The sequence below is a fragment of the Heterodontus francisci genome, chromosome 31, assembly GCF_036365525.1.
Source record: "Heterodontus francisci isolate sHetFra1 chromosome 31, sHetFra1.hap1, whole genome shotgun sequence".
Lineage (NCBI taxonomy): Eukaryota > Metazoa > Chordata > Chondrichthyes > Heterodontiformes > Heterodontidae > Heterodontus > Heterodontus francisci.
The window spans coordinates 45,932,627-45,960,383 of NC_090401.1; the positions used below are offsets into that span (position 1 = coordinate 45,932,627).

Genomic DNA, 27,757 nt, shown 5'->3' on the forward strand with positions numbered 1-27,757 from the left:
TCATTGTTTAATGTTGGTCCCATAATTCACTGAGGTCCCAGATACTCCATTGTCCTCACTACACTGTCAACTCACACTTCCAGCAAGTTATGATGCAAAAACGTTCATGCTGAATGGGGAGGGAAAAGCTATTGGACATGCTATGTGATACCCTGCCCCAGTAAGCTCTGGCCATTGTGTTTGGTGAGGAGGAGCATACTGTGAATCAAAGATTTGTCAGCACTGACATTTCAACAGCTCTTAGTTGACAAGCATAGCCCTTAGCATCCCCTTTTCATCTACTATTCCTCATGTGGATGTCATCTGATAAGATCTGCCAGCACACTGAAGGTGTCGTTTTTCATCAACAGTTACATAAACGGTTGCCATTGTTGCACATGCAAAGTCATGTGATCACTTGTTGACTGCCATCGTTATTCCTTCCTGGAAATATTGCAAGAGCAAAGTCACAGCTCGTCCTGGACAAGCTCAGAGTTCAGCAACATGTAATTTCTGCCTCCAGGCAGAGGTCTTGAGACTCCCTTATTAACTTTTCAACCTTAGCACAAGTGTTCCTGTTTTTTGTTTCTGCTTCCATGGTGATGACGCAGTCAGGGACCTTGATGATAACAAGAGTTCTAACTGTAGCAAAGCCTAATGCTGCAAATTAGTTAAAAGGATTTATGCTTGATTATATTTCAGGAAATATTAAAAATTCTTGGTGCCTTCTTCAAACAGAAGTGATAAGAAATAAATTTAAGACAACTCTGAGTTCCCTTTTCTCTTTTCTAGTGTTTTTACTATGCCAATGCCACCTCTGACGCACCCAGAACCTTGCCTCTGCAAAAAATCCAAGGCAATGTGCTTTTTGCAGAAAGAAGCTTTTTAGATAAAAGTTTAGGATCACTGAACTCTTGCAATGCCTAATTCCTCAAAATATGCTCAAGAGCCCATATTCTTACACTGTGTTGTTGTTCCTTCCAGGAAATATTACTATAGCAAAGTCACAGCTGGTCCTGCACAAGCTCAGAGTCCAGAAACAAGTAGACGGAAAGTCTGAGGCAGCTTTCATCACTGACACAGTGGTCATTAAGTGAGATCCCCACATGGATCAATTGATATTTGCACCACCCTGTGTGGAACTGAATTGTGTTGATTGGGATCATCTGTGCTCAATGAATTGATGTCAACTGCAATGTAGGTGTATGAATGCAAGTTTTTCTGTATTTTACTATGTGGAGAATGACAAATGTACAAAGAGTGTTCCAAAAATACCAGCCAGTCAAATGACAAAAGCTTAAGGATTGACAGCATTTTGTCAGATTCGTGACCTTCTCAATCTTTGATACTATTTTAGAGTCAGCATCTGAAAATTTCTAGAGGAATTTACTCATTTGCATTGCCCCATTGTACCTGGATTGATTGATGGTCATATTTTTGTAATTAAAGCTGGGATACTTTCCTGGCAGATAGTGCCAAAGAACACCCTATGAAGCTGAGTTTTCCTTTACATGCCCAATATTTTCAAAACTATAGTGAGCCTGGGGCCAGACAGAAACTCTTGTCATTGTACATGATTTTATTGGATATATCACATGCCCACATGTAATCTCCTTGACTTTAGAAGGTAGACATCCATGGCTTAGGGTATAAATGACAAAACATATTTAATAATAACAACTCAGATTTATATAGCCCCATTAGTGTAAAATATCCTAAGGTGCTTCACAGGAGCATTATCACACAAAATTTGACACCAACTCTGATAAGGAAATATTAGGACAAGTGAGGAGGTTGCTTTTAAGAAGTGTCTTAATGAGGAGAGACAGGTAGAGAGGCAGAGAAGTTTAGAGAGGGACCACCAGAGCTTAGTGCCTTGGCAAGTGAAGGCAAGTCCACCAATGGTGGGGCGATGGAAATCAAGGATGCACAAGAGGGAAGAATTGGAGGAGCGCTGAGATCTTGAAGGGTTGTAGGGCTGGAGGAGGTTATGGAGATAGGAAAAGGCAAGACCATGGCAGGATTTGAAAACAATAAAAATATACGGTAGCTATGCCAACATTAACAAAAGCAAACAGCCGACATCAGCAAGGAAGTGGAACAACAGTGTTTTGCCACCTTGTGGCAGACTGCATTACTGCTTCAACAGAGTGACGCAGATCTGTTGGAATTTGCATGATGTCTATTTTGCATTTTTGGTGCTGTCAGATTTCTCTTTACTGTTGCTGATAGGGCACCAAACAACTGCCCTCCATTTGCTACCAAGATCCCTCAACATTGGACAAAGATTTCCTCTGCTTCCCATGTGTTAATGACCTTATTTTTGATTTATCCTCAGGAAATGAATGACGCCAGCAAGTTTACCTAATGAGCACTAAGAATCAACTACATAGTGTGGGATTGGAATTACAAGTAGACCTGATGAGGTAGGAGTTCCTTTCCCTGAAGAACATTAGTGAACCAGTTGGATTTTTAACAAAATTGTTTCTGATGCTAACCCACAAATGACTGGATTTATTAAAATAAATTTCACAACATGCTATGGTGGACTTTTGAACTCAGGACCTCTGCTTTGTTAGAGCCAGTACCAGAACCACCAGGCTACTGCACCTCTCAATGCTGCAAGAAGACTTCCTGTGTTTCCATTTCTAGCAACATCAATAAAATAACAACAACGTGCCATCATTCCAGGTATGGGAGGCAGAGAGGGGGTGGTAGCAACTACTAGAAACTCTCACTCCAGCCGCTGCCCCGTTACATACCACCAACACCCCTCCAATGATGTTGCCTGGGAACAGAGGTACTTTAGTGAATAGACAAGGAAATTGGTAGGTTTCTGCTCCCACACCCCCACCATCATTTAAACTTGGCTTAAGGTTGGACAGACAAATTCCCTGCTGGTGGAGGCTGTAATATTTTGAGTGCCTACTTCGAGAGCAGGGAGTCTGACAGTCAGTCTCCACGCCCTATTGTCCCTCCTCTTTTGTCGCTATACTGCCTGATTTTGGAGTATCCAGGCCACTATTTCCTCTGACTAAGCATGGGAAAGAAAAAGAAAGAACTTGCATTTCTATAGCACCTTTCACAATCTCAGGGCATCTCAAAGTGCTTTACAGCCAATTAAGCACTTCTGAAGTGTAGTCACTGTTATGATGTAGGTATTGCAACAGCCAGTTTGCTCACAGCATGCCTTTGCAGAGGTTAATGAGATTTTTAAAAAATAACCTGTTTTTAGTGACATTGTTTAAGGGATGAATACATAAATAAGGAAATAAGAATACACCCCTTCTTTTCTTCGAATAGTGTCATGGGATCTTTTAAGTCCATCTGACAGGGCACACTGAACCTTAGTTTATTGTCTCATCTGAAGACAGCACCACTGACAGTGCAGCACTCCCCCAGTACTGGACTGAAATGTCAGCCTGGATCATGTGCTCAAGTCTCTAGAATGGGACTATGATCCCATAACCTTCTTACTCAAAGGCAAGAATGCTACCCACTGAGTTATGGCTAACAACTCTACTATATAGAGACTGACTAATCCACAGACATAAGTCTTGAGCTGGTCATACATCAAGCATCAGAAGTTACACTTAAAGTGTTGTTACAACCAGGTGAGAAAGAGGTCAAGGGTACCCTTTCAGCCTTCACCTGGTCTTACTGTAACAGGGTTTAATTTTAAACACACTGTGTTTTTAGCTTCACCTTGGTGAATACTTGTTCACCACTTTCCAATTATAAGGCAAAGAAACCAGCACAAACAGGCTTTCTCAGGTTTAAAGAAGAAAAGTTGAAATTTCTTAAACTTAAACGCTAATTCATTTGACGCCTACTGATACAGGACATGCCTACGGTAGCATGCATACGTGATACACACATGCAAATAGAGACAGAAAAGAGTAGAAGAAATAAAGTGGAAAAAGTTTGATGCAATATCTCAAGAATTTTAGTTACAGGTCTTCGAGCTCACTAGAGTCCTTGTTTGTAGGTAAATCTTGCTTTTCATTGGGGCCCAGTATTCTTCTTAAACCTTGTTTGCTGTAGGAGACTTTTCTCTCTTGGGGTTCGTGTGTCTTCAGTGGATTCAGAGGCTTGTGAGAAAGAGATGGGAGCAGACAGGAGAGATCTTCTCTGTCCAGGAGCAAACAGACCTCCTGCCCAAACTGTTTGTACAGATTCAAAAAACTCAGGTTGCCCATCAGGTTAGTCATGTGACTAGCTGGTTTGACCATGTCCGTTTGTGTATTCGGCCAGCTTAGTAGTCAATCTGGAATGTGAGCTCCCCCACCTTCAACGTCTGGTGATCAAATGTCCATAACTACAAAAAGTGCTGGAAATACTCCGCAGGCCAGGCAGCATCTGTGGAGAGAGAAGCAGAGTTAACGTTTCAGGTCAGTGATCTTTCATCAGAACTGGCAAAGGTTAGAAATGTCATAAGTTTTAAGCAAGTAAAGCTGGGTGGGGCAAAAGATAACAAAAGAGAAGGTGTTGATAGGACAGAGGGTCACAGAGAATAACTGACCAGAAGGTCATGGAGCAAACGCAAAGGGTGTGTTAATGGTGTGGTGAAAGACAAAGCGTTAGTGCAGAGAGTGTGTTAAATGACAGAATAATGAACAGCCCTGGCCAAAAGCAGAAACATGAAAAAAAACAGTGGGCAGGCACATGGTTAAAAAAATTGAATGAAGAAACAAACTAAAATGAAATAAAAATAAAAAATAAAACTAAAAAAGGGGGGCGGGGGGTCAGTCATGCTCTGAAATGATTGAACTCAATGTTCAGTTCGGTCGGCTGTAGTGTGCCTAATTGGTAAATGAGATGCTGTTCCTCAAGTTTGCGTTGATGTTTACTGAAACATTGCAGCAATCCCAGGACAGAGCTGTGGGCATGAGAGCGGGGGGGGGGGGGGGGGGTGTTGAAATGATGAGCAACCGGAAGCGCGGGGTCATGTTTTTGGACTGAGTGAAGGTGTTCCGCAAAGCGGTCACCCAATCTGCATTTGGTCTCCCCAGTGTACAGGAGACCGCATTGTGAGCAGCGAATACTGTATACTAAATTGAAAGAAGTACAAGTAAATCACTGCTTCACCTGAAAGGAGTGTTTGGGCCTTGGATAGTGAGGAGACAGGAGGTAAAAGGGCAGGTATTACACCTCCTGCAATTGCATGGGAAGGTGCCATGGGAAAGGGCCGAGGTGTCGGGGGTAATGGAGGAGTGGACCAGGGTGTCGTGGAGGGAATGATCCCTTTGGAATGCTGACAGGGGAGGGGAGGGGAAGATGCATTTGGTGGTGGCATCACGCTGGACGTGGCGGAAATGGCGGAGGATGATCCTTTGGATGTGGAGGCTGTTGGGGTGGAAAGTGAGGACAAGGGGAACCCTGTCACGGTTCTGGGAGGGAGAGGAAGGGGTGAGGGTTGGGGTGCGGGAGATAGGCTGGACACGGTTGAGGGCCCTGTCAACCACAGTAGGGGGAATCCTTGGTTGAGGAAAAAGGAAGATATATCAGAAGTGCTGTTGTGGAAGGTTGCATCATCAGAGCAGATGCGTCGGAGACGGAGGAACTTGGAGAATGGAATGGAGTCCTTACATGAGGCAGGGTGTGAAGACATGTAGTCGAGGTAGCTGTGGGAGTCGGTGGGCTTATAATGAATATTAGTAGGCAGCTTATCCCCAGAGATGGAGACAGAGAAGTTGAGGAAAGGAAGGGAAGTGTCAGAGATGGACCATATAAAGGTGAGAGAAGGGTGGAAATTGGAAGCAAAGTTGCTAAGTTTTCCAGTTCGGGCGGGAGCAGGAAACAGCACTGATACAGTCATCAATGTACTGGAGAAAGAGTTTGGGAGGGGGCCTGCGTAGGACTGGAACCAGGAATGTTTGACATATCCCACAAAAAGACAGGCATAACGAGGACCCATGAGGGTACCCATAGCAACACCTTTTACTTGAAGGAAGTGAGTGGAGTTGAAAGAGACGTTGTTCAATGTGAGAACAAGTTCAGCCAGGAGGAGGAAGGTGGTGGTGGATGGGGACTGGTTGGGCCTCTGTTCAAGGAAGAAGCGGAGAGCCCTCAAACCATCCTGGTGGGGGATGGAGATGTAGAGAGTTTGGACGCCCATAGTGAAGAGGAGGTGGTTAGAGCCAGGAAACTGGAAATTGTCAAAATGACGTAGATTGTCAGAACAGTCATGGATGTAGGTGGAAAGAGACTGGACCAGGGGAGAAAAGATAGCGTCGAGGCAGGAAGAAATAAGTTCAGTGGGGCAGGAACAGGTTGCGGGACTATGAGATTGGAAGCTGTACAGGGAAGATCTCTGGAGGAGATGAGGTCAGTGACAGTTCTGTGGACAGTAGATTGATGTTCGGTGGTGGGGTCATGGTCCAGGGGGAGGTAGGAAGAAGTGTCTGAGAGTTGGTGCTCAGCTTCTGCAAGGTAGAGGTCGGTACGCCAGACAACAACAGCATCACCCTTGTCTGCAGGTTTGATCACAATGTCGGGGTTAGACCTGAGAGAATGGAGTGCAGCAAGTTCAGAGGGAGACAGGTTAGAGTGAGTGAGGGGAGCAGAGAAATTGACATAGCCAATGTCTCGCCGACAGTTTTCAATGAAAAGAGCAAGAGGCCAGAGGGAGGGGTCCAGGTGGAGGGAGAATGTTGGAGGCAGGTGAATGGGTTGGCTGGTCGGCAGGATGACCCCTGGTCAAAGAAGTGAGCCGGGAGGCGAAGGCGATAGAAGAAGAGCTCAATGTCATGCCGAGCGCGAAGTTCATTGAGGTGGGGGCGTAAGGGGATAAAACTGAATCTTTGCTGAGTACAGAACGTTCAGCATCAGAGAGGGGAAGGTCAGAGGGTATAGTGAATACACGGCAAGGGGTCAGATCAGAAGGGAAGGGGTAGGAGGGAAGTGAAGGGGAAGAAGGATCTGGAGGGGCATTAGTCCACATCAGCTGCTGGAGCTTGCATTCCATAACACCTGAAAGGAAGAAAAAAGGTTTTGTTAATGCGTCGGATAAGACGAAGGATGAAATGAAACTGCGGAGTAGATCACTTAGAGACAAGGTGAGGTGGTGCTTCTGGAGAGAGAGGTCCAGTGTGTACATGTGGCGGCACATGGCACTGAGTGTGAATCTCAGGATCCGGCGAAGAACAGCAGTTTGAGGAACGTTGTATTTTTTGGAGATACCTGTAATCCTGGGTGAATTCAAAACATGAAGGATGAAACTTCAGTTGGAATCCATGTGGAATAAGTCAGAGCCAGGGACAGTTGCTGAGGAAGGAGATCACTTTCCACCCCACCAGTCTCCACATTCAAAGGATCATCCTCTGCCATTTCCGCCACGTCCAGCGTGATGCCACCACCAAACGCATCTTCCCCTCCCCTTCCCTGTCAGCATTCCAAAGGCATCATTCCCTCCATGACATCCTGGTCCACTCCTCCATTACCCCAACACCTCGTCCCCTTCCCACGGCACCTTCCCATGCAATCGCAGGAGGTGTAATACCTGCCCTTTTACCTCCTCTCTCCTCACTATCCAAGGCCCAAACACTGCTTTCAGGTGTAGCAGCGATTTACTTGTACTTCTTTCAATTTAGTATACTGTATTCACTGCTCACAATGCGGTCTCCTCTACATCGGGGAGACCAAACGCAGATTGGGTGACCGCTTTGCGGAACACCTTCATTCAGTCCGAAAACATGACTCCGAGCTTCCGGTTGCTTGCCATTTCAACTCACCCCCCCAGCTCTCGTGCTCACATCTCAGTCCTGGGATTGCTGCAATGTTCCAGTGAACATCAACGCAAGCTCGAGGAACAGCATCTCATTTACTGATTAGGCACACTACAGCCTACCGGACTGAACATTGAGTTCAATCATTTCAGAGCATGACTGACCCCCCCTCCCTTTTTTATTTTTAGTTTTTTTTTTATTTCTTATTTTATTTTAGTTTGTTTCATCATTCATTTTTTTACCATGTGCCTGCCCACTGTTTTTTTCATGTTTCTGCTTTTGGCCAGGGCTGTTCATTATTTGGTCATTTAACACCCTCTCTGCACTAACGCTTTGTCTTTCACCACACCATTAACACACCCTTTGCCTTTGCTCCATGACCTTCTGGTCAGTTATTCTCTGTGACCCTCTGTCCTATCAACACCTCTTTTGTTATCTTTTGCCCCACCCCTGTTTTATTTGCTTAAAACCTATTGCATTTCTAACCTTTGCCAGTTCTGATGAAAGGTCACTGACCTGAACCGTTAACTCTGCTTCTCTCTCCACAGATGCTGCCAGACCTGCTGAGTCTTTCCAGCATTTTTTGTTTTTATTTCAGATTTCCAGCGTCTGCAATATTTTGCTTATATTTTCGATCAAAAGTCCATTGTGGGTTAAATCTGTCAGGGAATGCTTGCTTTGTCCTTCAAAACACGATCTGTTAATAGGCAAATGTTTTTTCCAGCCATACCTGATATGTTTAACAAGTCCTTTCTTCACTCCAGTAACAGTTTAACATCAATGTTCATGACAAACGTTAATGTGCCTCATTTTTGATAGGTGGGGGCCTAACATGACCTTATGAAACTTTGTTAGTAGAGACTGAACATTCTTAAAAATGAGAATAAAATATAAGATGGAAAATTGATCCACTCACTGCCAAGCAACAATCATTATTCTACAATTTACCTCAGCATATGCCTGAGCAGATGGGACATCAAATTGACCTCAAAACGTGATCAATTAGACTGTGTAACCTTAAAGGGACAGATAACATGCAGATCCACATTTGCATGAGAATAATACACTGTCCATTCTGCCATTATAAAACAGCATATTCTATAACTTCACATGACCCCCAACACTATTGGCTCGCTGTTTGTAAGTAACGTTGAGGCTCATTAGTTCACAATGACAGCTTAAATATTACGCCCTCGAGTTTTACCTTGGGACCAACCCAGAAGTTGCATCTGAAGTTATGCCCATTTTGCCAAATGTCAAGTTACGCCTAACGATCCACCCAATCTCATTAGAATCGGCCCGAACTTAAAATAGGTGAAAATCAGTGGGCCAAGAAAAAAGCCAAACTCACACCTTATATTGCTTCTTTGAGTCTTACAATTACAAGTTTGATCTCTTTTAACTGCCATTCATGCACACAAGGCCTAATATGTTTATGACCCTGCAGTTGGGAAGCTTTTTCATTTTTAATGTGACTTACCATAAAAATCCATTCAACAAAACAGTTAATTCAGAGCAGGTCCCAGTGAGGATACATTTTTAAAACTGCTCAGAAAATTGCAATTAAAAGACCAGAAAAAAAATCTCTCTCTCCTTCTGCACCTGAAAATCTGGATATGAGGTGGTGAGACCCCTGAACAAGCTCAATTGAAGAATACTCACGACTGAGAGTCAGGGGTGTGGCCTGTGTTGTGGCGGAAATTTATTTGGACAGATGGTTTGATAGACGGATGTAAAGATTGAGGAGAATTGGGGCGTATTGTGATTATGCTCGTAACTCACTTACACCCAACTTTTAAGCCACATGATTGGCTTGCCCCAGATTTTGGGTGTCTCTGGGTGAAAATGTGGAGAAAATTCCAGGGCTTACGTTTACAATTATTTTTATTTGATCTTGGAATGTGAGTGTCGCTGGCAAGGCCAGCATTAATTGACTATTTCACGTGCAACAGCTGCAGATTCTTTGCAATGGGTAAGGGGACGGGATTTATGTTTTCTTTAATGTCAACCGCACTTAAATAGTCCTGGACACGCCAATCAGGAGCTTTAAAATAACAAAGCACCCAGCCCTGCAGACCGTCTGCTCCTTCATTTCACTCATTGCTCCTGATCCCTTCAATCCACTCTTTCACCACCACATTCCCAAGTTCTGGGATTTCACCCCCCCCCCACAAAAAAAACTGTGTTTTTTCACCACTTCCCTTCCTGTTTTCAAAAGTCTCCTGAAAACTAACTCCTATCCTAACTTGAGGTTCTTCTCCCTCATGCTCAGTGTTCATGATTAACCTCAGCCCCTGTAAAAAGTGCTCTCAAAATCCCCTCGGTTCTCTATGAAAACAACATTATTTTTGATGGATGTCTTGGACAACCTGTTCTCAACTCACCTTAGTCTGTTTGTAGTTATGTAAAATGTTTAGCAACTTTATTTTGATTTATTCTTTCTTTGAAAGTTGTTTTGCTGAGTGTCACATGTGATTGCATCTCCAGGTCCTGCTTGTTCTCAGTCTCACATTGCAAGTTTCTAATATGGGAAAAGTTATGTTGAGGACTATGTTCCCCATCCCCCACTGCCCCTACCCCAGCTATCATGTGACGCTGGAACTCTTTATAAAAAGGACATGAGCTGTCCCAGCTCAGACAGAAAAGGAACGAGGAGTAATCTTATCACAACGCCTGAGCCCTACTTTACTGAATCTCTTCTGAAAAGGAGCATTGGATACTAACAAGGCATTTGACCGAAAGGACAAGAGTGACAGGGAGAAGAAAAAGACAAAGCAACTCAGCAGGTTTTAGGTGGCGTACGCTATATGTGGAGATGGATTTCCAGCCGAGTATAATTCGAGAATCCAGCACGATGGAGACTCTGGAGAAGCAACTAATCTGCCCAATCTGTCTTGAAATGTTTGAAAAGCCAGTTGTGATCCTGCCTTGCCAACACAATCTGTGCAGAAAATGTGCCAATGATGTGTTCCAGGTCAGTGTTTGTAAGCTAGGTCAATTCAAAATTCAGCAAACTGGGGTTCATTTTAATTCTGGTCTTTTCAGTGTTCAAAACTTCCTGAGACAGTAACTGCTGAAAAGCAAAACTAATCTTCCTTTCAAATTTTCTTTGGAAAACCCAGACCCCCTTGCTGGGTTTTGGTGGCCCACAGATGTCGACTTTTGGTCATCGGTCCTAATATCTCCATACATGGCTTGGTGTCAAATCTTGCAGCATCTGTGAAAAGAGAAGCAGAGAAACGTTAACTCTGCTTCTCTTTTCACAGATGCTGCCAGACCTGCTGAGTGGTTCCAGCATTTCTTGTTTTTATTTCAGATTTCCAACATCCGCAGTATTTTGCTTTTATTTTGGTGTCAAATCTTGTTTGCCTTGGGACATTTTTACCATGCTAAGGGTGCTATATAAATGCAAGTTGATGTCACTTTTGTCATTCTGGCCCTCCCCAATACCTCACTCATATGTCAGCCTTGACGGTGAATGTCAGCAGACCGTTCAACACTTGACAGTCTGGTAGCCGAGCCTGGTCCTGCTGTGAGCTGATGCCCCCACACGTGCAATTTCCAACAGGAGCCATGGCTATTTTTTCTCTCCACCTTCTTTAGCCCAAGGCCACTGAAACCAGTTGTCGCACTTCAAGTGAAGCCTCAATTGAGACCAGCTAAATTTAACATAAACTTGAGATTGACCTGGATCTTGTGGCCTCAACGCCATACCAGTTTAAGACTGACAGATAGCAAGATTGGAATAAAGACAGACTTGTATTTCTATAACACCTTTCACGACCTCAGAATGTCCCAAAGAGCTTTATTGCCAATGAAATACATTTTTGAAGTGTAGTCACTGTTGTCATGTAGGAAAGCCCATTAAGACATGGAGAGACCTTTTTAGTGTAAAATGTAATAAACTTTTAACTAGATAATTTGTTGAAAACTTTTGAAAACATAATTTTAAAAAGTGACATATTTGAAAGTTTTTTATTTTTTTAAAAATGATGAATATGGTTTAATTACTGTTTTGGTGCCGTGCTGGTGTGCATGCTTGTTCTGAATATTTTGTAGACATATCTACATATGTGTGTGTGTGGTTTTTTTAGGCTGCTAATCCATATTGGCAGGGTCGAGGTACCATGATTTCTGGAGGCAGATTCAGGTGCCCATCTTGCCGACACGAAGTTATCCTGGATCGTCATGGGGTATATGGGCTGCAGAGGAACCTACTGGTAGAAAACATCATTGATATCTACAAGGAGGAGGGCATCAGGTTAGCATGGATAACCCCTTCCCCTTCTGCATCAAGCTTGTGTTTTGAGGGACCGGGGCTGGGAAGAGATGGATGGTGACTGGTGGGGGAGAGAGGGTAGAACCACCTTTGTTGGGGAGGGTGAAGGGCCAAGTGCTTGTCACAAGAGATGCAGTGGTTGCAATGGTGCCTCCTGGAGGTGTTTGCTGGGATTCACTGCATTCTGTCATGTTACACATGGGGAGTCAGAACCTCATGTCACCTTTAGGTGAAGCAGGGATGAGGCAGGGGCAATTGGACCAGGGGACACAGATGTAATTTAGTCGCCATTTTAAAGTTATATATTCTGTCTTTATTTTTGCATTTCTGTTGTAAACTTGTACATCCATATTTATAATGGAAATTGCCCATGTTAGGACCTCACACTAAAAATTATGAAGAAGTTTGATCGGGCAGATGTAGAGAAGATGTTTCCACTTGTGGGGGGAATCCAAAACTAGGGGCTATAAATATAAGATAGTCACTAATAAATCCAGTCAGGAATTCAGGAGATATGCCGACTCAGTGTTAGAATGTGAGATTTGATAGCACATGGAATGGTTGAGGTGACTAGCATAGGTGTTTTTAAGAGGAAGCTAGGTTTAAACATGAAATCCTGTGACATTGATCACAAGTCGTGGGAGTCAGTTGCCAGCGTTCGCCAGAGCTGGCAGACAGCCATAAAGGCGGGGCTAAAGTGTGGCGAGTCGAAGAGACTTAGCAGTTGGCAGGAAAAAAGACAGAGGCGCAAGGGGAGAGCCAACTATGTAACAGCCCCGACAATCAAATTTTTCTGCAGCACCTGTGGAAGAGCCTGTCACTCTAGAATTGGCCTTTATAGCCACTCCAGGCGCTGCTCCACACACCACTGACCACCTCCAGGCGCTTACCCATTGTCTCTCGAGATAAGGAGGCCAAAGACTGAGGTTTAAACATGAGGGAGAAAGGAATAGAAGGATCTGTTGCTCTGGTAAGGATAAAGTAGGGTGGGAGTAAATACTGTAAACCCACTGGACCAAATGGCCTGTTTCTATGCTGTTAATTCTATGTAATTCTATGTAACAATACCCTCCCATTTGTGGTGATGCAATAATGTCTTCACTGGTAGGATAGTGTAATTACAGTATGACAAGTTGAAATAGGTATTATAAATCATACTAGGTATTATAAATGTGAATATAAAATTGTAAAATGTTCACAGGAAGTGTAGCAGATGTAAGATTCGATATGTTATAGATACTGATATCAATTAAAGAACCTTTAAGCCTTTCTTCATTTTATAATATTTTTGAGTACAGATTAGTATAAAATAATTTTGCAGCTAACATATGTTATCTTCAAAGATGAAATATTTCTTGGGTGCAGAAAGGATTTGATACATTAATTGGTCCCTGGAACGAGATTGGCTACTCTTCAAAAGTAACTAGGGGCAATGCCTGAAGGTGGGATAAGATGCTATATAAATAAAATTAGTTTCTTTCTTTCAATCTCATATTCGACTGGAGGAAAGAAGGAAATATATTTCTCCATAGTACAGAAAATAAGGAGAAGCATTTGAGCATGAACTTGACAAAAGATATAAATACTTCTAGTTCTTGCTTGGCTCAGCTTGTAACTTTCCCACCTCTGAGTCAGAAAGCTGTGGGTTTAAGTCCTGTTCCAGAGACTTGAGCACATGATCTTGGCTTATACTCCCAGTGAGTAGATGCTGCTTTCAGATGAAATGTTAAACTGGTTCCGTGTCCACCCTCTCAGCTGAATATAAAAGATCCCATGGCACTATTTCAAAGAAGAGCAGGGGAGTTCTTGTAGGTGTGCTGGTCAATTTGTGCCCCTTAAATAACATCATCAAAATCCGATTATCTCAAAAACTGTTTGTGGGACTTTGCTGTGTGTAAATTGTCGGCTGTCTTTCCTACAACAGTGACTGTACTTTGAAAATACTTGATTGACTAAAGTGCTTTGGGATGTCTTGATGTCATGAAAGGAGCTATATAAATGCAAGTTCTTTCTTTTGGCCTCCACCCAAAGTCCAATTTCAAGCAAGACTCACTGAACTGCAGTCAAAAGCAGGAAACCTAACAGTTATCGCCCTCACTAAGTACAGGTACCAAAACCAAATGTAGTACCCCTAACTGTGATCAGCAGATTCAGCACCAACCCGGGATCAAATCTAGATCAGTCTGGTATAATGCCACACAAAGCAGTACCTTGACCCACATGGTGCATATTTTAGATTAAAATCAGATTAAATATCATCTTCGGGATTGTTTTTCACTCACTGGTAACATGCTAAGTTATTATCATTGCCCACTGCATTTATGTCCACAAGGTCATCTGGTCAGGGTTTCAAGCGGCAACGACAACCCAAACTTTATTTAGCCCAACTGTTTCTAAATGTTTAAAAATAGTCAGCCAGTAGCTAACCAAGTCCAATGAAGGTTGCTGAGCTGTGCCTTTAAGAAATGCTGACCACATTTATTACTGCCAGACATTAGATAAGAAATTAATTATTTATCCACATACAAAGGCCATAATATGTTAATATAAAACAGCATTATAAAAATTGTTATATTGAGGGACATTAAACTTTATCAACAATGATTGTATCTGAGATGCAGTTGCAGAAGGAATAAATCATCTCAAAGAACCATGTCAGTTTCCAAAATGCCATTCAATGGGGATGGTCTTAGTTAGTTAGTTAGAGATACAGCACTGAAACAGGCCCTTCGGCCCACCGAGTCTGTGCCGACAATCAACCACCCATTTATACTAATCCTACACTAATTCCATATTCCTACCACATCCCCACATTTCCCTACCACCTACCTATACTAGGGGCAATTTATATAATGGCCAATTTACCTATTAACCTGCAAGTCTTTGGCATGTGGGAGGAAACCGGAGCACCCGGTGGAAACCCACGCAGACACAGGGAGAACTTGCAAACTCCACACAGGCAGTACCCAGAATTGAACCCGGGTCCCTGGAGCTGTGATGCTAACCACTGCGCCACTGTGCCGCCCTCATCACCAGTGATAAGGATGAACTGGCACTATGAGGGTGGATTTTCCATCCCAACAACTCCATCACCTAGAAGGACAAGGGCAACAGCCATGCAGGAACACCATCACCTGCGAGTTCCCCTCTGAGCCACATGCCATCCAGACTTGGACATGTATCACCATTCCTTCATCGTTGGTGGGTCAAATTCCTGGAACTCCCTATCTAACAGCACTCTGAGAGCGCCTTCACCACACAGACTTACAGAGGTTAAAGATGAAGGGTCACTACCACCTTCTCACGGCCAAAAGGGGATGGACAATAAATGGTGATCTTGCCAGCGACGCCCACATCCTGGGAACAAATAAAAAAATCTCTGCAACCCCTTCCAGTCTTATGTCCAAGCCTGCTGCCCACCAACCTTGGCCTGCCATTCATTCTCTCCACTGCCCCCTCCCCATCACACTCCCACTCCCACTCTTCCTCATCCTGTACTTCTCACTTGCTGCACAAGCTTTCAGCCATCTGGATCCTACCCTCTTGGAGCTCCCACCCTACTGCACTTCCCCTCACCACTTGCACCCTCACCTCCTCAAAAACATATCCTTTTGAACCACGTTTCCAGTTCTCCTGGCATCGCTCAATCTGTTCCCCTGTGATGTTTTAATACACCAAAGTCACAATGCAGATGCAGGCTTCAGTGTTTGGGGTGCTGTCAGTGACCTGTTTCGCTGCAGTTCACATGGACAAAGAAACAGGCACAATCACTCTGGAGAGATTGAAAGCAAATAACCGAGTGCTAGAAATCTGAAATCCAAATGTAAAATTCTGGAAATGCACAACTGGTTCATCAGCATCTGAAAGAAAAAGGACATTTTTGGGTTTAGACGCTTGTCTTTTCTCTTTTGAGTAGTGCCTACAGTTCCACTGTGTGTTACCACCATTTCCTGTTTAGATGCATTTAAGGGAAGCTAGATAAGCCCATGAGGGAGAAAGGAATAGAAGGTTATGGTGATAGGGAGAGCCGGAGAAGGGTGAGTGGAGGCTCGTGTGGAGCATAAACAGCGGCATAGACCAGATGGTCAAATAGCCTGTTTCTGTGGTGAAAATTCGATGTAATTCATGCTGTTCAAGTATTGCTTCTTTACAATCGATGACATACTGATGAAAATACATATACTCCATTGATATTCAGCAGACCTTTGAAGAAAGGTAACCAGCCCATGTGTGATGAGCATGAGGATGAAAAAATCAACATTTACTGCATCTCTTGCCAAGTTCCCACCTGCTCAATGTGCAAGGTGTTTGGAGCTCACAAGGACTGCGAGGTGGCCCCTCTACAGAATGTATTTCAACAGCAAAAGGTAGGATTGGGTGGGCAAAATTGTTTATTTAAAATCATTGGAAGTAGCAATGCAGGTTAACAAAGCCATTAAACAGTACAAGCAAAGCACTGGGGTTCATTTCTAAAGGAACAGAGTTCGAAAGCAGAGAAATTACTTTAAACTTGCATAGAACTTTGGTTAGACCACATTTAAGAGTACTGTGCACAGTTCTGGTCCCCATATAACACAAAGGATATAGAATTACATGAGAGAGAAAGGAATAGAGGATATATTGTTAGGGGGAGATGAAGTAAAGAGTGGGAGTAGGCTTGCGTGGAGCATTTGAGTCAAATGGCCTGTTTCTGTGCCATAAATTCGATGTGATCAACAAGAGTAAAGCAGTTCAAAAATGCCTGGGCAACGCAGGTTTAAATAACCTTGTGCATCAACCCTCTTGAGGTTCTGGCTAATTTTAGTGCAGGAGTGTTGCAGTGTGACAGCTGGCCTGGGGGCAGTGGGAAGGAGGAGGGAATTCTTCTGAACTGTGGTGTCCATTATTTCAGCTTGTCTGCCTGCTTACTCGGAGAAATTGAAGTTGCATTGTGCTTTTTAAAATGTGCTCAGGTCTCCTTGAGTTGTGTAACTCATTCCCCTCTGGAAGGTGGTATCCCTAGCTGGGGTATGGATGCATGATACCATCTAATAGCTCATCCAAATTAGTATGCTTCCCATGTCAGATTGGCACCAAATGGTAGGTTTTTTGACCTTGAGCGTCATTACTGCAGCACCTGAACTAGTCCATACATACCCAGTTTCCAGCTAGGCTCAATGGATAATGTCTAGGAGCAGGGACGCTGTCTGATTTTCCTTCTCCTCAACCCAGGGACAGTGAAACCAAATGTACCACCTCCAAGTGGCTGAGCGAATTCAACATAGGCCACCGGTGGAACTTGGGGACATCCTGGCCTGTGTGCACCAAGCAGTGCACTTTTTAAAAATTCATTCATGGGATGTGGGCATCACTGGCTAGGCCAGCATTTATTGCCCATCCCTAATTGCCTTTGAGAAGGCGGTGGTGAGCTGCCTTCTTGAACCGCTGCAGTCCATGTGGGGTAGGTACACCCTCAGTGCTTTTAGAAAGGGAGCTCCAGGATTTTGACCCAGCGACAGTGAAGAAACAGCAACATAGCTCCAAGTCAGGATGGTGTGTGCCTTGGCGGGGAACTGGCAGGTGGTGGTGTTCCCATGCATGTTCCCACCCAGGCACTGTGGGAGCATCAGAACTGTTTTATTGTCAGATGCAGTTTGGAAAGTAGATTGATGTGATGCTGCACATTGCGACACTCTGTTCCAGATCAATACAGTACACTAAATTTTTAATATCAATGTAATATATTTTAAAGAGCCAGCTCTCTGATGATGGCAACATTTTCAAAAAGGAACTTCTAAGATTATATAATGTACCACTTTTGGATGCTTAAAGCCAACTGAGATGGTTTCAAATCTGTGTTACACTATACAATTTGTTTCAATGCGGAGCTGAAACCAATTCACATGTGGTGTGACTGGCCTAGCTGTGGTATTAAAATGCAGCATAGCCTGATCTTATAACCAACTTTTAACAATTGCAGAAAAGATCGCAGAATAGAATTGTGATTTTTTGAATCAAACCTTACGCATCCTGTTGCAGAATGAGGGTGTGATGCTTTTTTAAAGTCAGTCTTTCTAACACATATGCTTTTTGCTCTGTTTCCACAGACAGAACTGACTGATGGGATTGCCATGCTTGTGGCTGGCAATGACAGGGCCCAGGTCATTGTGGACCAGTTGGAAGAGACATGCAAAAGCATCGAGGTATGGTATAACCGACAAAGAATTCTGAGCAGTGGGTCCCTTAAATAGACACCTGCATTCTTTCCTCACTTCCGTGGCAACAGCTAATCTCATCAACACCAGTGACATTCAGTGGAATTCCTTACATCTGTTCTAAAATAGCTCATGTAAAATAACCCAGTTTAAAAAAGTCCCAGGGATCAGGAATGTGCATTCAGTGTGTAATCCAATTTTCTTTCAGAACTCTTTTAGAATGCTGACTCAATAACAGAGTTAAACAGGCTAGGACTCTAAACTGTGAAATTCCCTCCATAAATCTCTCCGCCTTTAAGACGCTTCTTAAAACCTGCCCTCAAAACCAAGCATTTGGTCACCTGTCCTAATATCTCCTTAGATTTTGTGGAACGGTGTCAACTTTTGTCAAATAATGCTGCTGTGAAGCACCTTGCAATGGTTTACTTTGTTAAAGGCATTATATAAATGATGTTGTTGACTGTGAGTATAAAATGAACATGCCTCAAAAGGAGACAAAGGAGAGTGAATATCAGGAACTGAATCCCAGCCAAAGCAACCAATGCTGAGACATTCGTTCATTCAAAAAGAAAAAAATCTGGATAAGACTTGGTTAGGTACACGACTAAAAGTTAAAAGTACAGACAATAACAAGTTGTTTGACACTTGGTAATGGTGAAGCATTTCACAAGTGTCTCTCCCAATGAGGAAGGTGGCGGTTACAGGCTCTTCGTGAATCGATTCTTTGTCTTTGTCATTGAGAGCGACACTTGTGATGAAGCAATCATCTGCATGAAAAGGTTTCTTTTAACTTCTCACTTCTGGTGAAAATCCAGAGTCTCTGCTTCCTCATTAGCAACTGACCAATCAGTGGATTCAACAAGGCATACCCAATCTATACACAATCTAACCAGAGCTGGCTGTCCATTGGGTGAAAGATAAGGTTAATGTTAACATCTAAGGGAAACTGGTGTGCTCTGTTGGACAGCATCTTCTTTCTACTGTGTGACGAAGTTTTCTATTTCCTCAGGAGAACAGCAGACACCAGAAACACTTGCTCATGGAACAGTTTGACAGGTTATACACCATTCTGGAACAGAGAAAAGATGATATGCTGCAATCAATTACAACAGAACAGGAAGGGAAAGTGGCATTCATCAAGGATCTGATCAGGCAACACAGAGAATATACAGAGGTGTCTTCTAAGCTGGTGGAAAATGCCATTCAATTCTTGGAGGAACCTGGAATTGCTGCCTTCCTCGTTGTAAGAGACACTTGTACTGTGTATTCCCTTCCCTGAACAGACCTATTAACATAATCTTATACCCAGTAACACACAGTGCCATATATGGATATACTTGTGTTGTACCCCACTAACACACTCTGGATAAACAGTAACAGATTTAGTACTGGCACCCTGCTTATCTCACGAACAGTCCTCCTCTTCTGGATCACGCTGTGCCTCAGATGTCACCCAGAGCTGCAGCATCTCTCAGCTGCACTGGAGCATCTACCCAACTGCACAGCATTGCACCCAATGCCAGCCTTGCTTTTTTTCCCAAAAATATACTTTATTCATAAAAATCTGTAAAAAAATACATTACAAAACAGTTCAAAACAGTTCCAAGTTCACATTCCAGAATGTGCAAAAGAAATCAGTTTCCTTCATTACAGAACGTGAATTTCCTCACAACCCTTCCATTCCATTTTACACGCAATGTACATTTGCATTACACAGCAAAACCATATTTTGGTGCATACAGCCCCAGGGGTTTAACACTGGTTCCAGCCCCTCGATTCACTATGGCGGGAGGACCTTACACCGTGGCCTTTCCCCATTGAGCCTTTGCGGCATCTGGCCCAAGCTTTAGTCCCTCAGCACGTGGTCCTTGTGTTGTACCCCACTAACACACTCTGGATAAACAGTAACAGATTTAGTACTGGCACCCTGCTTATCTCACGAATGTGCCAGTCTGCAACACTCGGTCGTGGAAAATTCTTTGCACTGGAAGACCAGCAAGTTTCGGGCAGACCAAAGAGCATCTTTCACCGAGTTGATGGTCCTCCAGCAGCAGTTGATGTTTATCGCGGTATATGTCCCTGGGAACAGACCATGGAGCACAAGAAATGCTCGGGATGAACCTCGACAAAAACCACTGCGTCTCTTTCCACACCTGCTTTGCAAAGGCACATTCCAGAAGGAGGTGCCAGCCTTGCAGCCCACACACCCAACTTCTATCTATATAGCCCATGACCCCGCCTTGAACAGCCTGGACAGTCAGTAAATGCCTTCCACTTCTATGTCAGATTGTCTTGCGCCAGCTAATATAGAAATGGATTCTCTGCCAACAGTCCATGCAGTTCATTACATGCTTTTAGCGTGGTTCAGGGGGGTAGCACTCTCGCCTCCGAATCCCACTCCAGAGAGATGAGCAAAACATCCCATTCCTTAACCCTGGAGAGCTGAGGCTAATTCTAGTTCACAACTGCCGTCCAGACCAAGAGCAACCAACTCGATGCAGATTCACCCACTAAAGCTCTCGGCGAGCTTGTTGTGCTTAATATCTTCTCACTCCTCCTGATGCTGCTAATTGTCTCTTCAAGAAACTTTAGTTAAACATATAAATGTCATCCTATCTTCCATACAACAGGACAGAGAGAGCGAACACAACTCACCGCATACCAGATAATATTCTCCCGCACTTTGTTGTAAATGCACTGTTATATTAATTGCTTATTGAAAAAGATTTTCAATACATTAAATGATAAAATATTCAAATATGTAATCAATATTCTATTCCTTTCCACAGAATGCAAAGAAACTTCTGCAAAAGTAAGTGTTATTTGAGTGTGAATGAGCTTGTATCTCATTATGGCCTATTTTTTTAAAAATGTCAATTATCCTGTGCATTTAACTCAATCCTGAATTGCCTTGTTCACACCAGTAACAGCTTTGTTTAAGTTGTACATTTTCTAAGTGAAAGCATCGAACTTAATCAATAAGTAGATCAACTGGGCATTGCCATGCTTCCCTCCCTCCTTTCCTCAAGACTTTTTCTGGGGCATGGTTTAAGGGTGCTGGTTGCTCTCTGATACCACGTCCAAATGTCCATTCTTTGATGAGTCAAATCAGTGAACATCAGACAGCTGATTGACCATGGAGGGCATCACAACTGAAACCAATCCTGTCCTCACCAGCATTTGCTTTCCAACAGGAGTCAATGAGCAATGAAAAGAAAGATAGTGGCCAGGATTTTCCCTACGGGTGCGGGAAACAGAGGTCGGGACTTTTTCCAGGTCCTGAACCTGTCCCCAGGGGGAAACAGTCATTTGTTATGATTTTCACAGGAGGTGTCCCGTTAATCGGTCAGGAGATAGGCTTGCTGTCTAATTAATGACAGCGGGCAGGCTCTCTAAGCTGGAGGGCCAATCAGAGGCCTTCCAGCTTGAAAGCAGAAGCAGGCTGCAATAGACGGTGAGTAAGGATGCTTCAAGATGGAGGCACCCTCTCTCCAACTTTTTTAACCTTAAATTTAAAAAAAATGGATCTTGAAGCCAAGCTACCTCTGTGGGTGCTGGGTTTTGGTGGGTGGATCCCCTCCACTGGGCGGCCTGTGGCTGCTCCTGCATCCAGGCAGGCAGGGGCGTGGGCCTTTAGGCTTGCCTGGAGCGGTAGTCTCTGGCCTGCTGTTGGGGGTGCTGTCTTCAGATACTTAACCTGGCCCCTGCCACCTGCGGGAAGCTGGAGGCCGACTAGCAAATCCCAGCCGCGCGCAGGTGGATAGCCCTGCCGCCCCTCCCCCACCCCATCCTGCGTCCGCAAAAGTGGCCCAGAGGTGGGATGGAGCCAGAGAACTGGCATGCTGGATGGTGGGGCTATGTCTAGCTGCTGCCCGCCTCTAATCACGACCCTGGTGGGGGCTCAAAATCCAGCCCCTTATATTGATATCTTTCACACTTTCAGTGTGTCCCAAAGTGCTTCACAACCAATTAGCTTTTTTTTGAAGTGTGTTCATTGATATTTTGTAAGGAAACGTGGCAGCCAATGTGTGCACAGCAAGATCCCACAAACAACAATTAAATAAATGACCAGATAATCTGCTTTTGTTGGTTTTGATTGCGAGGCACGGGAAGAACTCTTCTTCAATCAGTGCCCTGGGATCTTTTATTACTTACTGAACAAATAGATGGGTCATTGATTCCACATCTCATTCAATGGATGGTACCTCCGGCAATGTCTCTTCCTAGATTACATGCTCAAATCCTGGAGTGGGATTTGAACTCACAACCTTATGACTTGGGGTAGGGGGTGCAAGTGCGCTATCACTAGTTCAAGCTAACAAGAGATTAAAACTTGGCATCCTGGTGCCTCTTTTCCTCTCCCTGGTCCAGGGTGGTGAGACCCAGCATCACATTCTTACCCACTGCCCTGGCTGAGGTCAGTTCAGGTATTGAACCTGGAATAGTACTGTTCTGCATGATTCCAAACGGCCCCAAGCAGTTTCATTCAGCACAGCTAGCTATTCAGGTAGAGGATGTAAGAAATGAAAATACCACCACTGTGTACTAAGGGGTGCTCTTCACAATTGGAACAGTATGAAGAGAGATCTGCACTGCTTCAATAGCTGAACTGTCAATACTTAACCTCTAACCTCATACAATATATAAACAATAAAAATTAATTGAATACCTAAATAACTAAGTGCAAGGTTGGCTCTCCTGGAGTCCTGGTCAACATTCCTCTCTCAACCAACACCACCAAAAACAGAGTATCTGGTCATTTACCTTTGGGACATCCTGTGTATATGACAAGGCTCTGTATAAATGCAACTTCATAGAATGATACAGTACAGAAAAGCTGCCCCATTGTGGCTGTGGCTGTCTCTTTGAAAGAGCTATCCAATTAGTCCCACTTTTACCACTCTTTTCCCATAACAGTGCATTTTTTTTCCTTTTCAAAATGTTTATCCAAAAGTTACTATTGAATCCGCTTCTACCATCCTTCCAGGCATCCCTGATCACAACAACTCACAGCTAATAAAAAAAGTCTCCTTATTTCCTCTCCCTGGCTCTTTTTCCAATTACCAATTAGTTATTTCATGTAAATGAAATGCAGGAATGATAAAGGAATTGTTCAGTTTGATTATAGCTCAACATTTAAGAATATAAGAAAGAGGATCAGGGGTAGGCCATACGGCCCCATGAGCCTGCTCCATCATTCAATAAGATCATGGCTGATCCTCGATCTGAACTCCATTTTCCCTATCCCTTGATTCCCTTTATGTCCAAGCATACCTAAATTATGTTCTTTAATTCAAATTTCAGAATCATTGACGCCTCTAGAACTTCTCACATACCGAAATACGAAGATGGGTTTGAGAATATGGATCAGTTTTCAGTGAATCTGGAACTGGCAGAGGAAACCCTGAAAAACATCACATTTGGAATAGGTACGAGGATATTGCTGTTTGGCAAAAAGAAACTATTTTGACTTAGAAGAGTGGGTCAGCACATTGACCTTTCACCTGGGGACCCAAGGCATCCCATAATTCAATGCTATTCAGAGTGGGCCCAAGGATGGAGTTTCAATAAAATTCCATAGGAAGGAACACAGAACAGTGGGAGGCCATTCAGCCCCTCTAGCCTGTTCTGCCATTCAATTTGATCATGGCTGATCTGTATCTGAACTTGCCTTGGTTCCGTAGCCCTTAATACAACTAGACAGTGAATGTTGGCAGGTTATTTGAATGTGGGCAGGTCCTGACAGCTAAGGCCAATTAGGTCATCTTCTGATATGTCTTTGGGACAGAACTTTTCACCAGTTGTCACTGAATAGCAACTGGCGGTTGGGAATCCAGTCTGATTTCCCCCCTCAATAGCCCAGGGGTACTGAGATTAATCATTGCACTTCTACTGCTGTCCTTGGCTGAGATCAGCTAACTCAGCACAGACCTGAGATTGAGCTGGGACCTCATAGAATGATACAGTAAAGAAGAGGCCATTTGGCCCATTGTTCCGTGCCTACTTTATCTGCGTAAGGTACAAGTAAGAAAATAATTGATTCAGACATTTGAGAGATGTGATATGATGCTAGATAAGTTAAAGTATTTTCCTTAGAATCATGGTGATACAACACAAAAGGAGGCTATTCATCCCATCATGCCTGTGCCTTCTCTTTGAAAGAGCTATCCAATTAGAATCGCTCCCACTTTCCATGTGCATTTACCAACTGAGATCAGGGGTACTTGCCAACAACTATTTCAGTATCTACCTGGTTTTATTTTCAATCAAGATATAAGTTAGGAAATGCTGTGGGGGGGTGGGTGGAGTTGGCGGATACTGCGCAAACCTCCTATTCTAGAATTGCGCCAAATCTACCAGAAACTGCCCATCAACTATCAGAGTTTAATAGTGTTCATCTTACAGCAATAATAGTTCAAAATAAATAGTGCAAAACACCAGTCTGGAAATTACTGCAGTTGGAAAGTTAAATGACAGATCTACATGTTCTCTCTCCAGATGAAGAAGAGATAGAAGATGTGGAGACTGAAGAAGAGGATGAGGAAGATCAAGCTTACGGTGAGAAAAAAACAGAACGTTCTACTCAGATCAGAGTTAGGCTGCCTCTCACTTAAATGCACCTTAACACATCTGACAGGCAGCTTACAAAAAGGTTAGAGGTATTGAATCTAGTGGGATTAAATGAGATCATTAGTACAACGATATACAATAGGTGGCTGTTTAGTTGTACTGCCTTGTACCGCCATAAACTGGAACTCATCCAAACCTCCACTGCCTCCATCCTAACTCGCACACCAAATGCTGTTGACCCATCACCCATGTGCTCACTAACCTTTACGAACTCCCGGTCCGGAAACACCTCGATTTTAAAATTCTCAAACTTGTGTTCAGATCCCTCCATGACCTCACACCCTCTCTATCTCTGTAACCACCTCCAGCCCTACAACCCTCTGAGGTTGCAAACAGTCTGGTTCAGTCGCAGGCAGTGCCCAGCACGAGTGATGGAGACAGCGGCTATTCTTCGCGGGTGAGCCTTGATGGCAACCCTGACCACCCCCCCATCCCCTCCTCCTTAGTACAGGCCTGTTGAGTGCAAAAGAAGGCTCCCTGCTGTTGCTCAGCCTGACATCAGCTATCTCAGGACAGAGCAGAGGGACCTCCCTGGTATATGTGGCTCAATTGCATATCTGACAATGTTGGGTTAACAGAGGAGTTCTTGTTATTTTTCCATGATACAAGCTGGTCTATGTTCACTTTGCTAACTCTCGTCAAAATCCCATTTTGATTTGCAAATCCTTTAGCTAAAATTATTGACTGGTTGACTTTGCCCTGGCCCCATATTTTATAGTCCATCCATTATTGGCTGTGGTTATGCATCTGAAAGCTGCAGATATGTTTTATGTCTCAATTGACAAATGGCCCTGTCAAAGAATTTTGCAGCTCTCTTGTACAAAAATAACAGCTCTATGACACTGATAACGGGGTGTGACAGACGCCCAGATCACATTGGAACATTCGTTTTGGTAGTAACGCCAGTTTAGCTGGTCACATTATAAACTACCGGCTGGGAAAATCTGCAGGGTGCACACTGGCTTAAGTACTGGCACAAACCAGTGAGAACCTCCATCACTGAACACAGTGGGCTTTACAGTTTCAGGAGAAGATTCTTTTTTTGCTTTGCTTTTATCAGCCATGGCACTAGGGGTGCATCTCAGCTGGCCATCGATCCACAGAGATTGGAAAAATATGGTGGTTTGGGTTGGGTAGGGGCGGGAAGGTGGGTGGGTTTGTCAGTGCCCCCCCACCCCGCGCAAGCAAGTGATAGCGAGTGAGTGTGTGGTAGTGAACGAGCAAGCGAGCATCTGACGAAACCTCCAGGAATACGTCCAGCCTGGGTTAGCAACCCTAACCCCAGCAAGGGTTGGGCCATTCAGGACAGGAGTGAGGAACACTAGAGGGGCTGTGGAAATGCAAGCAAGGGATCAGCAAACTAATGGTGTTTGTTTCATGTTCCCCCCCCCCCCCCCCCACCCCCACCCCCCACAACAGGCCAGCAGTGATGTTGCCATCAGGATGTGACAAACCTTCGATATCTTGTTTGAAGACTTCAGTGGCCTCCAATGTGGAACACCTCTTGTGAACACTTGGGAGTGTCCTGCCGCCATATCACAGACAACTGAGGAGGAAGGAAAAGTTGTTCAACAAATTTCTTTTTGTTCATAAAATGGTTGGAAAAAAACAAAAAAATGTTTTTATATGGTGCAAAATGAATGGATTTGTACATTTTATATATTATTTTTGTATATAATACAATGGAACAATAATTCATTGTATTTTTTTAAAACAATTTGAGATTTAGCAGCCAATGCAGCCTAAGTCCACATTTTGCAGTATGTCTGCTATTCCATTAGCTTTTTAGTTTGAGCATTGCTACATTGTGATGGACCCCAGACAGCAATGGGTACAGTGCTTATACCAAAAGCTTCCCTAAGTCATTCGTTCTCAATCTTTTATGGTTGAAGGACCCCTTTTCAAATGGTTTAGTAATCACAGACTGCCCCCCCCCATCTAAATTATAACACTATAAACTCCTTAAGCATTTAATTTTCTGAAAATAAAGTTCATCAGTATCCTGAAATTTTGCCAGGTCTGTCTGATATAGTGAACACTAATGTGAAAATGTTTATCTTCCATTCAACTGGAAGGTAACCCTACAGGTTCAGAAACATGCGTGGCGAATAATTCACCGCACAACATGTCATTGCTCTGCCGAGATTGATTCGGTTCCCTGGCTGTTGTTGAGAACACTGGCACCGTTTCAAGTGTTACCCTCCACCGCCTGCTTTCTCACTGCACAACCGCTGAGTGTTTCTGGACTTTGTTCTTCCCGCTCTGCTGTTTATTGGCCTGTCTGTGCTGAACTATCGCTGACATGTTGCCTGATGTGCAGCATTTGTGTCAGTGGAACACAACCAGTAACCGGGACCGTGGCTTTAGTCCACATTTGTTTAAAGGCCGAGCTGCCATACATCGTTAATAAAGCTCAGAATGACCATCATTCCAGGCCCCCGAATAAGGACCCCCTGGAAAGTCTCTACCGATTCCCTGGGGTCCATGAACTCCAGTTTGAGAACCACTGACCTAAATAACATTTAGTGGAAGCTTAATGCATTATAGGTGGCAGGTGTAGCATGAGAAAACAAGGACATTTTAAATTATTGGAAGATCATTCTCAAAGTAAAATGACAGAACACTCAAAACCTGAAATAAAAACAGAAAATGCTGCAAGTACAAAACAGGTCAGTCAGGATCTGAAAAAAGAGGAGGTTTTTAGTTGTAGATGAATCCTGAGACTTCAATTTTAAATGACTCACTAAGCTTCATTATGATAGTTACTTCATTTTCATGCCTGTATGTTGTTTGAAATTATTAAGCATAAATAAACTTATCTATATATGACCTTCTCCAGTTTACTTGAATTTCTTGGGGTTGGGGGTTTCTTTGTAAGCAAGAGTTATTTTCCTTATCCAATCCTCTCCCCTCTTCTAACAAAGATGACTTGTGATGAGGTAGAAATC

At 43.6% G+C, this 27,757-nt stretch overlaps 2 protein-coding genes across 4 annotated transcripts in view; both read left to right on the forward strand.

The window, feature by feature from the left end:
* LOC137347225 (dnaJ homolog subfamily C member 5-like) overlaps positions 1–10,299 on the forward strand; it is a 57,161-nt gene extending 46,862 nt beyond the window's left edge. The window contains exons 6-7 of one of the 2 annotated variants that reach the window (XR_010968909.1): positions 2,318–2,405; positions 10,194–10,299. The gene's annotated coding sequence lies outside the window, so the exon portion shown is untranslated. Of the gene's footprint in view, positions 1–2,317; positions 2,441–10,193 lie in introns of those variants that run through there. The other variant, XM_068011469.1, reaches the window with a different exon arrangement.
* Positions 10,300–10,466: 167 nt separating this feature from the next.
* Positions 10,467–27,581, forward strand: LOC137347224 (E3 ubiquitin-protein ligase TRIM63-like). Of its 2 annotated transcripts, none has more exons than XM_068011466.1 (9): positions 10,467–10,680; positions 11,801–11,967; positions 16,184–16,352; positions 18,072–18,167; positions 19,189–19,422; positions 20,969–20,991; positions 23,484–23,608; positions 24,678–24,737; positions 26,229–27,581. In XM_068011466.1, exons 1-9 carry the CDS (start codon positions 10,522–10,524, stop codon positions 26,237–26,239), a joined length of 1,044 nt encoding a protein of 347 aa, XP_067867567.1. In that variant the 5' UTR covers positions 10,467–10,521; the 3' UTR covers positions 26,240–27,581. The 2 variants fall into 2 exon arrangements, with proteins under 2 accessions (XP_067867567.1, XP_067867568.1); XM_068011467.1 differs by having other exon boundaries at positions 16,187–16,352.
* Positions 27,582–27,757: the final 176 nt, after the last annotated feature.